The following is a 13,703-nucleotide window of genomic DNA, read 5'->3' on the forward strand; positions in this document are numbered from 1 at the left end:
GACGAAGCGAGAATTCCACCTGCGGGCGAGGGAGAGGCGAGATTAAAAGTGAGAAAGATGTATTCAGAAGTGAAATAGTCTGCTGGCTGAGCACATCATCATTAACGAGCCAGCGAGGGCGGAGGGCAGCGAAGAGGCAGGGGGCGGCAGGTGCGAGTTCCCAGGGCCCGGCACACCTGCGCGGGAAAGTATTCCTTACCGGCGTCGCCTTTAGAACATGTTTCCTTCAATCTTAGATTACCCGAGCACCGATCTCGGGAATATTTTCGAGTGCACTGACATAAATATGAGAAATATTCAAGTTTTTATTTCTGTACCTTCGACCCGAAGGTGTACCAGCTACCAGTATATGCACTGGTATAAAAATATGTTTTGACTGAGCCAAAAAACTTAAATTACAAGAACAAATCATGCACAAAAATTGTTGATATTCAAAATGTAAAGTTAAAACCTAAAGCTAGGGTTGTATATACATATTTAATTTTAAGCAAAGAAAACTGAACATATATTATACGAGATATTAATATAAAATATGGCTAAAGCACGTGATACAACGTCGGAATATGCAAAAACCAGCTCATGACTAAGGGCCCCGTATGGGTTCGAAACTAGTTGGGCATCCGACGTTAGTTTTAGCCGTGTTTTATCATATTTTATTATGAAATAACACTTACGATAGTTTAAATTCGAAAATATAGAGATCGGTAGGTACTTACTAACGCAAACCAGAAATTAAGATACCAACATGACCAATACTATATATTCAAAATATTCTGAAATAAAATGTTATGTAATTCACATGTCATACATGTGAATATACAACATTATAGTCATATATAAGTATGACTATATCTTGTATAGCCATACTTATATATGACTTTTGACTATGATATTATATTATAACTTATATACGTGCAATATTCAGATATTCAACATAGGAAATGGAGAAGTTATTCAAAATCATAAATCATAATGTTAAATTAAATAATAAATATTATTTCTTTTATCTTTCCAAAAGTTGACGCAACAGTGTCAACCGGCGGTAGCCGGCAGCAGTTTTTGAGCATCGAAGCCTGTTTCTGAAGTTGAGAGTGCACCACGATTTGTTCCCGCACTATAAATAACTTTGTTTGGTGTCCCGCTGCCGAGTTCCAGAAGTTGTTTCGAGTAGATGCCCGTATTATAAAATTATAGAAAGTTGTGATAATTGCATAAGTTTTTATTAACAAACTTAAATTAGCTTCACTTGTAACTAGGTATGTAAGAAAATCAAATTTGGTATCTTAATTTGAGCCACTTGCCGGTCTTCGATTAGGATGAAATTTTGCACCGGTGATATCGCTGAAAGTACCTTAATCCATATGTGTGTGCTAAGTATTGAAATAGTTAAACTTAATCGCAATATCATTATAATTTGGATGACTGATACATAAAATTAACCCTTAAAACTCCGCGATCCGATTGAATATTACAGCTAATTATTATTAATACCAAAAACCAATTACGACTAAACCTCAACAAATCCACTCATCTGTAATGCAATTAACCCCCCATTGCAAAGCAGAAATTAATTAACTACCGCGCAAGGTAACAGAAAAAACACCATCAGTACCAGATGGAGCAGTTTATCCCATTATAACATTTTATTTTCGTTAAACTATGACCGTGCAATAATTTGTTCACGCACGACATTGAAATTAAATTTGATGGGAGGATGGGATCACTCTGGCCGAGCGAGGGTTGAATCACTTATTGTCATAATATTGGTAATATTTCAGAAGGTATTGAGGACGGGGTATTAAATCGGTGAATAAATCACATAATCGGATCGAATTTGTCCTCGATTTACGTTCCTTTTCGTTTTATTGTGGTTACATAATACATGGTTCAGTAGGATTTAAGTAAACAAAGTAAGAAAGGTTAGACCAACGTTTAAGGGTTGTTGAGGTATACGTATATCTTTATAGTATAAAACGAGGCTTTTGTTATCTTTTATAAGAATATACTTATTTAATAATATTGCATACTTTATAGTAATTGGGTCATTAGTAAACTTTATTGACTGTTTCATGTGGTGTAAGAAACGTTTACATTTAAAAATGATTCTAAACCATACAAAGTTTGATTTCAATTTTTTTTTTATACTTAATAACATAAAATTGATAATTTTGAAAGACTCCGAATTTCATGTAATTATTAATCACACTCTCGATCAAGTCATCAATATTCTCTTTCAGTGCGCTTTGATTTGAGACCGCACTCGTGTATATTTGCAGACATTCGGTTGTCCTTCCCCACTTGCACCCCCCACAATTTTTAAACGGCTCAATCGATTTTCAAACATGTTTAAGAACACTCGCCCGTAGTCACCTTTAGTACAAAAAAAAAACTAAATTGAAATCGCTTCATCCGTTCGGGAGCTACGCCACAGACAGTCTGACAGACAGACAGACACGTCAAAATTATAACAGCCCTCTGTTTTCGTCGGGGGTTAAAAATATATCACAAATCAATAAAAATACATATTTGCCCTGAATATAAGTGAAATAAAGCGAGAACACTACAATAATTCGCGCTTAAATGTATCTTTACAAGCATTACTAATTTCACAATAATGTAAAATGAGTTCCCCTAATTCACAGCTCCCCTCGCGATTGCCGTGGTCAGGAGAGAGAGGTGTTGAACACGTGTTAGGATCCTACTCACAAACTATACCTTCGCTAGGAGCCACGATCTATTCAATTCGTTACGCTCCCGAAGCGTAAACACGCAATGGTTTTGTGAGAATGAGTAATAAAATTTAAGGGTCAAATAAGATTAATGCTCTGCATAAAGTGTTTTACTTCACATTAAATTATAACCGTGTTATTTTAGGATGAGTTACAGATCATTTTAATATTCAATATTAAGGGTGAATTGGACCTTAATAAGTAAAAGAAAAAACATCACTGAAATAATAGTTCATCCTTAATTACAAGATTTAAGCAACGTAACGAGAATCAACGTTCGAAAGGTATCCGAAAGGACGTGTATAAACAGAGAGTGAAACGGGAGAAAAGGTTGCTTTCCAATTCATTACAGTTTAATACTCTTTTTACACAAAAGAACTTCAGAAAGGTAAGCGAGCAGTAGATTCGGAATCTCGCGCGCGAACCGTTAAATTAAAAATAAATATTGTGAAACGTCAGTATGTTACGGGCGGGCGGGAAAATTCCAGGGGAAAATTCGGAAAACGTCACGACGGCCGGTGTCGATTCGCTGTGCGGGGGCGGTGCGGGTAAGGTGAATCTTTTTGTGAAGTGGAGAGAATTAATTTAACCCGCTGCGGGGTAACACGACATGGCGGTAATTGAAAAGTTTGCCCCTTGTCGGCCGCCGCGCGCCGCCGGGCGCGTCTTAGCGACACTTCGCTCTTTTACAACATTTTATGATAATTGCTATGAGTTATTCATACCTATTTAATTTGCTTTAACCGAGATTGTTATTTTATCTAGCCAACAAAAATCTGTCACTACTGAAACTTGTAAAACGAAGATGTATGTTTTTCGGAAGGGTTATGTATGTATGTATGTATGTAATATTCATTATTACCTCATATCTTCCAAACCGCTGAACGGAAATACGTAATAAATATATCGTTAGATTACAAAATACGCGGGGCGGATGATTAGGTGCGTGCAGGTTAGGCAGTCGGGCTTTTTAATTTTTTTAATTATTTGTGTAATTTTTGGAACTCTACATTCAGGTACAAACTCGTAAGACTTACCAACTCATAATCATAATTTATCACTAGTTTTTCTTATTTAGAGTTTAAATCGTTTCATAATCTTTACATTTGTTCTCTATATATTAGTTCCACAGAAGTGTCCATAGAATCAATATTTATTGATACTTTTTCGATCTCATTGTATAGTGTTCATTCAAATTTACTTTTTCCAATTTTCCGTTATTCAAATAAGCACTTTTTTAACGATACTTACTTTTCATACGGATGTTTCAAAAAGTTTTTTCTCAGTGTATTATAATAATAAAACAAGATCTCAAAAACTAAATGCCTAATAAATCAAAAGAAATAAATATTTCTATCAAAATTCAATTAGATTTCCTTTGGTGATTGATGGAAAAATCGTAAAAGTTAAACTCTCAGCGCTTCATTAGGAATTCAAGAAGATGTCTTCAAAAGGCGAATTGTTAACTTTAAAGAATAAGTAGTAGCTATTTGATATACCCTTTAACTTTTTCCCGACTCTCATAAAACTTTTCAAAAAGGCGGACTCGTTGGAAATCGATTTAAAATTAATTCGCAAAAGTTAAAGTGGGGATTACGGCCATTTGATCGGTTTACGATCAGTGAATACGTTTCACCAGTATCAATTCGTCATCTATTTGATCTGCAAATTGAAATTATATTACTTGGCCTCGAAGACTGAGTTTTTATATTCGTTATATTATGGAAATTGCCTCATTTAGTCAATTCAGTTCAGATACAGATCCCACAGCAGGCAGAAGGCACCTTTAGTATCAGAGCGGTGTCAGTTATCTACTGTCCATCCAATTAACGTCTTGTCTTGTCTAAGTTTTTCATTACATCAGCTGAAAAAGAAGAAGAAGTACTACTACTACCTATTGCCTCCCTATGATACCAAGTCTTTTATAGTAGCGTATTTTATATTGTTATTCTTGAAGGTGCCTATACCTTTGCCTACCTACTGCCTCCTTTTGATACTGAGTCTTAAGTACTTTCGTAGCTCGGCACTTAGGCTGTATCGGGATTCTTGATGGAGTATATAGGCAAAGATACGTACGGCCTCCCATACTAAGTCTTGTATAATAGCGTAAATAAGCAGTATCAAGATTTAGGATGTAATAGGTTAAGGATAGGTACCTTAAAACCCTACTGCATCTGTTACGGCCTCCCATTGATACCAAGTTTTTTATAGTAGCGTATCTCAGCATTATCAAGATTCTGGACGGAGTAGGCACCCTGATTAACTTACTGCCTTCTTTAATCCTTTAAGTCTTGTATAGGATTTACGTAGTCCAGCAGTATCAGGATTAATGCCGAAATAGGCAAAGGTACTTTACTGCCTTCGATTTGTATTAAGTCTTCTATAGTAGCATTCAGGATGGATTAGGCAAGGGTAGCTGAATCCCATTCATTCTGAGTCTTGTATAGTTATTACATACGTAACTCCGCCCGATTTGTACTAAGTGTCGTATAGCGGCGTAGTTCCTCAGTACCAGGACGTGGGTAAAGCTCGTCTGCGGCGGGTAAGTTTCGTGAGGGCGTATAATTACGCGAGCGAGTAAACATATAAAGGTAATCCGGGTCGCGGCGGCACAAAGTGATGCTCGTGAATAATTTAGCGCCAGAGCACCTGCGGCGAGACCGCAGCCTGCTACCCGCCCAGGGCTGCGCTTAGCGAACTGGTTCGGTTATTATGAAGTAGTATAGTTGTGACAGAAAACAGACGCTCTATACTAGTCTACGCAGCTCTGGGCTTGTAACCATGTGGCACGTCCATTATATTTCTACAAACGCTGACGCCTTGAAAATTAAAATATTTAAAGGGAATTAAAATCATTGACACGTGATCCTGTTGTCCATCAGATCTGTCAAACGTTTTGTTAGTTTTCGTTAGCCCTCATTCACACGAGAGCTTTTTAACGGACGTTAAAAAGCGTTCAAATAGAAGAAATGCATTCCCTTCCTTCATTTAACTTCATACTATACATATTTGAACGCTTTTTTAACATATATTCAAAAAACTCTCGTGTGAAGGAGGTCTTAGCGTTTGTATAAAGAGAATCGACGTGCCACATGGCTACAGGCCTTGGTTCGGTTAACATGAAGTAACGTCGCTTTTTATAGTTTTTATAAAGCAGACGCTGTACTTGATATTAGGGAATAATCGTTGTCTATAGTAGACAATGATCATATATACTATAGATCGGTTACGTCCCTACAAAATCACCGCAAAAAGTGATCCGAATAATAGGCTACAACACTGAGCGCACACGTGCACAATTTTGTCTTTAATTCCATTATATATTTATGAATATATAGTTTTTACACTTCTTGAACACACAACTCGACATTGTAGACGATATTTGGGTATTATTTAAGCAAATAACGTTCGTTGTTGACCACAGCTAACATTTAGTTGACTATAAATTTCCTTTTTTGAGCGCCTAATTTTTCATGCGCTAGTCACACAACAGTATTTAATATCATTGATAGAAGAGGCAAACCCCATGTTATGTATGTCATTGTACAGTCCGCTGCATTTTACACAAGCAGAAGTGTAGGCCTTGGCCGAGATGATAGCAGCTTGTAGCGATACAAACTACTAAACGCAGTACTAGATGTGTAGTGCAATGGAGGCACCAACGACTTTGAGGTCCCAGAGCGTTGAGGATGGCCACAGAGGAACATTTAGTGAATAAGTTCCACATAGCCGGACTTCTCCCCCAGTAAGTCGTGTATTTCAGTAAGAGATTCTCCCCGTTACCAAAAAAAGTGTTAAATCCTTGAGTAGGCATGCAGCGCGAGTCCTGTTCTACATTAATGTCGTTAGGTCTGTTTTTTCACTGGCGAAGATATTTGGAACAGAAAAAATCCCAAAACGAAAATAATCCTTTGTTTCTATTTATATTTTCCTTTTATGATCGAGTGTCGATGAACTATCAAAATTTAAAATTTCAGCTGTTTTTTTTTTTAATTTACAGAGTTTTGTATTCGCAACCCTGCGCTAGTATTATACAGTTATCAGGAGCGCAGAATACTCAAAAGCTTTGTAACAGGAGATGGCGCCCGACTTGCTACCGACGCGTGGGATTCTATGAATATTCAATTATTCGCATTTTGCTAAGATTTAGATTTAGTTGGGCTTCTATGCATAAGTTATATTGTAACTATAAAGCTATTTTACATTTATTTTTTTATATATATAGGTTGAATAATAATTACTTTAATTAGATAGAAAATGTAGTTTTCACTTGAAAACAAGATAATTGGAGTGGAAAGGGGAATGTTAGTTATTATAAAAAACAAAATATTTATTTTCAAAGAATCTATGAAAGTACCTATAATTGTTTTATTTCAGAATAAAACGTATAGTATTATTAAAAAGAGGTAGAGTTTGTAATGTTTTTAGAGGGTAGAGTAATCTTTAGATCTACAAAACTGATTTTGATTTTTTTTATATCACTAGAAAGCCACGTTAATTGTGAGTGTCATAGGCTATATTTTTAACCGACTTCCAAAAAAGGAGGAGGTTCTACGTTCGGCTGTATGTATGTTTTTTTTTTTTATTTATTTATGTCCAGCGATAATTCCGTCATTTAAAGACCGATTTTGAAAATTCTTTTTTTTTAAATAGTTGTATTCGGGTAGTTATATATATAAATATGTGGGTATCTTCAACTCAAGAGTGTATGGAGATCTTATATGAAATGCGTTCCATTATGCACTTGACTGCATCATCGCATTCAGCTTACAAGAAGTAATTGCAGTCAAATGATAACAAAAATGTGATATTTTCAACATAACATAACATTACCTGAGTTGTCTATGGAAAACTCACGTATTTATTTACTGAAGTATATTCATCAGCAATAAATAAAAGCGACAAAGGTTGTCAAACACAATACGGTATTGGGGAATGGGAGTGACGTAATGACATGGGGTCGTATATTATGGCAATAGAACGGTGACGTCACATCAATCTATCGTGTCCGCCGTTTCATCGCACGGCTGGACAAAATAACCTGCCGCTAGCGTGATGAATATTCAAATTTCGAATATTTATGTATTAGGATGGAACTAGTGTTACTTTCGACCACGTAGAATATACAGTAGGTATATATTAGGAATATACGATATCGTTGGTTCCAATAACCAAATGAGGTGAAACGAAATGACGATCCGTTAAGCTAATTCAAATATCTAATATATTTAACGTTTTTCTATTATGACGGAACTCTTACAGGAAAGTCATTCATATACCAGCTAAAATAGTGTAGTTGACTCATATCAAATTTATTTTTAAACAATATTATTTTGTATTATACCTATATGGAATAAGGTTTCAGGATTTCATAGAAAATGTAATTTAAAAATTAACAATTTTTCCGAACGTCAAAAACGCTGTCGTCACAATGTTACTATATAGATGTACTAATAAACGTCAAACTAATTAATAACTAATTATTTGGACAAACACTAAACATTTGGATATGGTTTACGGGATGTCATGAAACTATAAATAAATATTGGCTTGTATTGTCAAAAAAATATTTAAAAATTGAAAAACCAAATGTTCACATTTGTTCACGTTTCAAAAAAATATGATATATTTTTTCAATTAATCATATTTATTGAAACAAACAATTAATATAAGACCAATTAAAAAAAGTGTCAACTAGCACATTACTGTTGGAGGATTTTCCAAATATGTATTCAAAAATCAATCTTATCTCAAAATTGCATTAAGTTATGATGCTCAAGCTTTCTCTGATCTGTGTTCAAAATATAAGTTTTTTTCTGAAAGTGAATATTAACGAATAAAGGTGCTAACGCTAAGCAAATTTTATATAATGAAAGCTAGGCTTGCGCTTGACTACAATAATTATGCTTGGTTGTAAGCAGTAACACGATCTAAGTTAAAGCTTGCTTGCCTAGAAGATTCACTCTTGCCTTGAAGGTATTTAAATTTAAACACAAAAAGTGGAATTATAACTTTTCCTAATTTAGAAAATATAAAATCCTACAATGACACGAATAATGTCAGAATTTGAACCCTATATCTAGCGCTCATTTGTAATAAATACAAGGCAATTTCAAAAGAGGTTTCAGTAGACTATGACGTAATACTTTTATGAAATACATTTAGTTCAATAGAATAGAAATACTGGACCCGCAGCGATTGTAATGAACATAAGTCTTTGATTGTATAGACTCAGGTATTATAGCCGTCCCAAACCTAACAGGATTTGCTATTGTACTTTATATAGCCTTCACAATAGCATGTGTTTATAGGTTTTAGAAACGATTTTCAGAATAGAATCGTGTAAGATAGTATAATATATTTTTTATCTGAAAATATTGTATTATGTTTAACCGACTAACAAAAATAGATTGTCAATTTGACGCGTACCTATTTTATATTTGTTACCAATGATAGTCGTGACGGTATTTTTTTGTATTGGTAAATTAATTTTTACATCTTAATAACTAAAAAAAATATGTCAACTAATAATAATTGACTTATTAATTTAATTTATTATGAGACTGTGAAACGTCGGAGTATGCCCGACTTCGATTCCACACAGAGCCCATAGTTATGAGCTGGGTCTTGCAACGCGACACGATCAACTTTTTTTTTAATAATATGACACACGTGATAGTTTAAATTCTTATATATAATCATACAGGAAATTGTGTTTTATATTCGAACAGTTGAAGGCCAACTAGCCCCCAAAGCCACCAGGATCCAAACTCCATGGATAGTTGGCAGTTGCCTACCATACTTAATTATCTAAGGTTATATAAGGTATGCATTGAGCAGGCAATCTTTTGCCTTTTACAAAATACTAGCTACGCTCCGCGGTTTCACCCATATAGTTCCCGCTCCCGTAAGAGTACGGGGATAAATTATAGCTTATGTCACTTACAATCAACGTAGCTTTCGAGTGATAAGAATTTTCAATATCGGTTTAGTAGATCCAGTGATAGACCCCCTACAATACCACAGACTTTACCTCTTTATAATATTAGTTTAGAAGAAAGATTAGGTTATTCTTAGTCCAAAACAGCAAAAGTAACAGCAGCTATCGTATTCAAAAGCAAGTACCGAGGTGACGTAATGACATAGGACCACGTGTGCTGGAAATTGAACGGCACGACAACGCTACGTCGTTTTATTTCGATAGATACTCGTATTTCCAATTGCGAGGTTCGGACAAAGAATCCCGCGGAGATCATGGTGTTATAGGTATTTTTATGTAAGACCTAGGATATAAAAAATACTATATATTATAGGTACTAATGTATTTTTTTATATTATAAAAAAACTGTCTTTACGTTGAGCTGGAATAGAACTTTGGCTTAATAAATGAGTCGTCAGGATCGTCGAAATGTGCTAACTTGCACGGCTTGGGTTTATTTTCCTTACGGAGTTTCTTGATTCGGTCGCCGCGCTCAAAACCCGCGATAAAAGCTATACTTTATTTAACGAGGCTCAATCGAAGTTAGAAAAATAGATTTGTCAATTGACCAGAACAATGAAAACCTGAATTTTGGGCGCCATATGGGTGGGATATGTTAGTAGAAAAAATTCCTAGCATGGCGATGTTTTTTTTTTTGGTCAGGTTATACAATTATGCATATAGACTGTGCAGTATGCATACAGTAAAACAAGGGCTAATAAAATCACTGAAACTGAAACTGACCGTACGGCGAGCGCCTTTTATCACCATTGGCTCTCGCCTCGCCCCTACTTACTAATTCCTACTCTACACCGAAAAACTCGCGCCACCCGGCGTCGAAACGAGCCAACACGAGATATTTATGTCGTCTCTTACAATATGTGGTTATATTGTACAAAGTGATTAAATCACCTCTTACATGGACTTCCAAGCACAACGGTCTCAAGCAGCCAGTATCTAGTGTCTCCCTGCAAACCGCTTGATATCCTCGGTCCACCTAGTGGGGGGTCGACCAACACTACGCTTCCCGGTGCGGGTCGCCATTCCAGCACTTTGGGACAACAACGTCCATCGTCTCATCGAACTATGTGGCCTGCCCATTGCCACTTCAGCTTCGCGACTCGCTGAGCTATGTCAGTGACTTTGGTTCGTCTGCAGATCTCCACATTTCTGATTCGATCACGCAGAGAAACTCCAAGCATAGCTCGCTCCATCGCGCGCTGAGTGAATTTGAGCCCTTATATTAAAGCCCATTAGTTAGTTAGTGAGGGGTACTAGAAATAACTTACCATCTTTGTTCATGTTGGCTTGAAAGCACTTGGCGAGCCTGCAAGCGCGGCACTGGTTCCGGTGGGTCTTGTCCACCGGACAGCGGCCTTTCATCTCGCCGCCCGCCTTGCAAGTGTACACGCGGTTGCGATGGATTGATCGCTTGAAGAACCCCGAACAGCCTGTGTAATGAGAATCAATATCACTCATTTGCTTTTACTTAACGTTTCAATTGTTTACATTAACTGGTAGTGACAATAAAGTGTTGAAGTTCGTTATACAATTCACCATACTGGGATGTTATTTATTACATAAGCACTAGTTTACTAGTTTAGTTTTAAAATAATTTTATATAAATTCAAAAAGTTGCCATTTGCCACGAAAAAACTAAAAATTATATTTTAAACATACGGATTACGGATGTAGTGATTAAATATTTATTCTTTGTTTTCTGTGTCTTTGTTAAGAACGCGCGCGACTCAGACCGACACAGACCTCCCTCAGACCTTAAACATTTGAGGAGGTATCACATCACTGATGACATAATATGATATTATACTAACCTCAATACTTTCTGAAATTATTGTTAGCTCCCAAAAAATCTTTGCTAACTTCTATAAATATTAAACTAAAACACAAATATGATTTCAAGTTGCCAAAAACATGCTTTATTCGTAAAATAACCGCGGAATAAATTCCATTTACCGGTGTTCTTTGACAGATACTATCATATTATATTTGTCACGATAAAGTGGATATTGTACATTTGTATGATACTTACCATCGCAACTGTAAATGCCGTAATGTTTCCCGGAGCTCCTGTCACCACACACATTGCAGGGGATATCGAGCAGCCGGTCACCTGTGTACAAATAATATTTGACACATTATTCACGGCCGTGTTACCACGTCTGATAGATATATCCTATCCTATCCCACTAATATTATAAAGGCGAAAGTTTGTGTGTAAGTGTGAAAGTGTGTAAGTATGTTTGTTCCTCTTTTACGCTGCGGCACTGAAGCGATTTGGCTGAAATTTGGAATGGAAATAGATTTTACTCTGGATTAACACATAGGCTACTTTTAATCCCGGAAAAATCCACGGTTCCCGCGGGATTTGTGAAAAACTGAATTCCACGCGGACGAAGTCGCGGGCGTCCGCTAGTAAAATATAAATGAAAGTATCACTTCAGTCTTATAGACCCCGGCAAGTAAATTAAACCAAAATGGCGGTCATCTTATCATCATCATTATTAACCCATATTCGGCTCCTGAGCACGAGTCCCCTGTAAGTATGAGAAGGGTTTGGCCAATAGTCCATCTCGCTGACTCAATGCGGATTGGCAGACTTCACACACGTAGAGAATTAAGAAAATTCTCAGGTTTTTCACGATTTTTTCCCTTCACCGCTTGAGACACGTGATATTTAATTTCAGAAATGCATATAACTGAAAAGTTGAACCGGATTCAAACCTACGCTCTCCAATATTAATAATAATTGGAGGCAGAGGTCATATCCACTGGGCTATCACCGCTACAATCTGCGGTCATCTGCGCAGGTACAATTATAAACCAAAGTGTTAAACGCGTGCTCCCTGGTTCTTCTTTCTTCTTTCTTCTGGACTGTTTCCGCACTTAGCCATGTGATTGGCCGTTGTGCGTCTCCCTGGTTGCTCAGTATGTGAATTAAATATGAGAGCTAATTGAAAATTTCGTACGTGATTGTAATGACATTAAGTGTTGATCTTGTAGGTATATCCCTAACATCTGAAAATGAGTTACTGCGTTTAGGTCAAGTTATAACTGTATACTACAATACCAAATGCACGATAAGCACATGTTTTAATAATTATGGCGAATGGTGACTTAACTACCTACCTACTGTGTATTTGTGTTATGTTAGGATGTTTATTTAGTTAAGCATCATTCACGGTTTTCGTGCGGTATTCGCGAATAAATTAAACTAAGCTTGGAGCAAGATAATATTTTTGTTTCGTTAATGTCGGCCGTAAAGAAAAAATCTTGAACACACTACAAGTTTTTAATTGGGAAATAATCAAAAATATGGATTTAATATTTTATCCCCGACAGTTACAGTTTTTAAATATTTTATGGACGACTTGTTGCTTTTTAGGATTCCGTAAAGGAAAAAACGGAATCCTTGCAAGATTTATTCGTACGTCTGTTTGTCCGTCTGTTTGTCAAAATCCTATATTTTGAGAATGCGTCAAGGTATCAACTTGAAATGAAAACTAGTCTATGGTCTCATGAAGTTGTGAAAAAAATAATACTTTAAAAGTACTAAAAATACAGCCGTATATTCAAAAAAAAAGACGCATATTTTGTCAATCTCAGGGGAATCAAAACTCATAAGGCACTTCCCGTTGACCTAGAACAATGAAATTTGGCAAGTCACATTGTTAAGAACCACAAGTACTAATAAAAAACATTTGACACGTATATTTAATAAAATCTTCTAAAACGGGGGAAATTCGCGAGAAAAGCTCTCTATGTTGCTTAGTGAAACTCTGCAAAAACTGCACAGTTTCACTAAGCAACATAGAATTATCCTACATACGGAACCCTCGGTGGGTGAGTCCGACTCGCACTTAGCGTTAACACTTACGTTCTTTTCCTCTATTTCTTAAAATATTATATGTAACGAAAATTTAATTTATCCCTGTTAGTTGCTGTACCTGTACTGTAATAATCGAACTTAGAAACCT

At 36.1% G+C, this 13,703-nt stretch overlaps 1 protein-coding gene across 1 annotated transcript in view; it reads right to left on the bottom strand.

The window, feature by feature from the left end:
- The window catches only part of LOC112045046 (protein dissatisfaction), a gene marked incomplete at its 5' end in the record, with an annotated part of 29,697 nt that extends 17,854 nt beyond the window's left edge, over positions 1-11,843 (bottom strand). Inside the window, 2 exons of the mRNA XM_052883582.1 lie at positions 10,998-11,159; positions 11,759-11,843. Of these exons, the coding sequence (XP_052739542.1) occupies positions 10,998-11,159; positions 11,759-11,843 (247 nt within the window). The remainder of the gene's footprint in view (positions 1-10,997; positions 11,160-11,758) is intronic.
- Positions 11,844-13,703: the final 1,860 nt, after the last annotated feature.

This window comes from Bicyclus anynana, chromosome 9 (assembly GCF_947172395.1).
Source record: "Bicyclus anynana chromosome 9, ilBicAnyn1.1, whole genome shotgun sequence".
Taxonomy (NCBI): domain Eukaryota; kingdom Metazoa; phylum Arthropoda; class Insecta; order Lepidoptera; family Nymphalidae; genus Bicyclus; species Bicyclus anynana.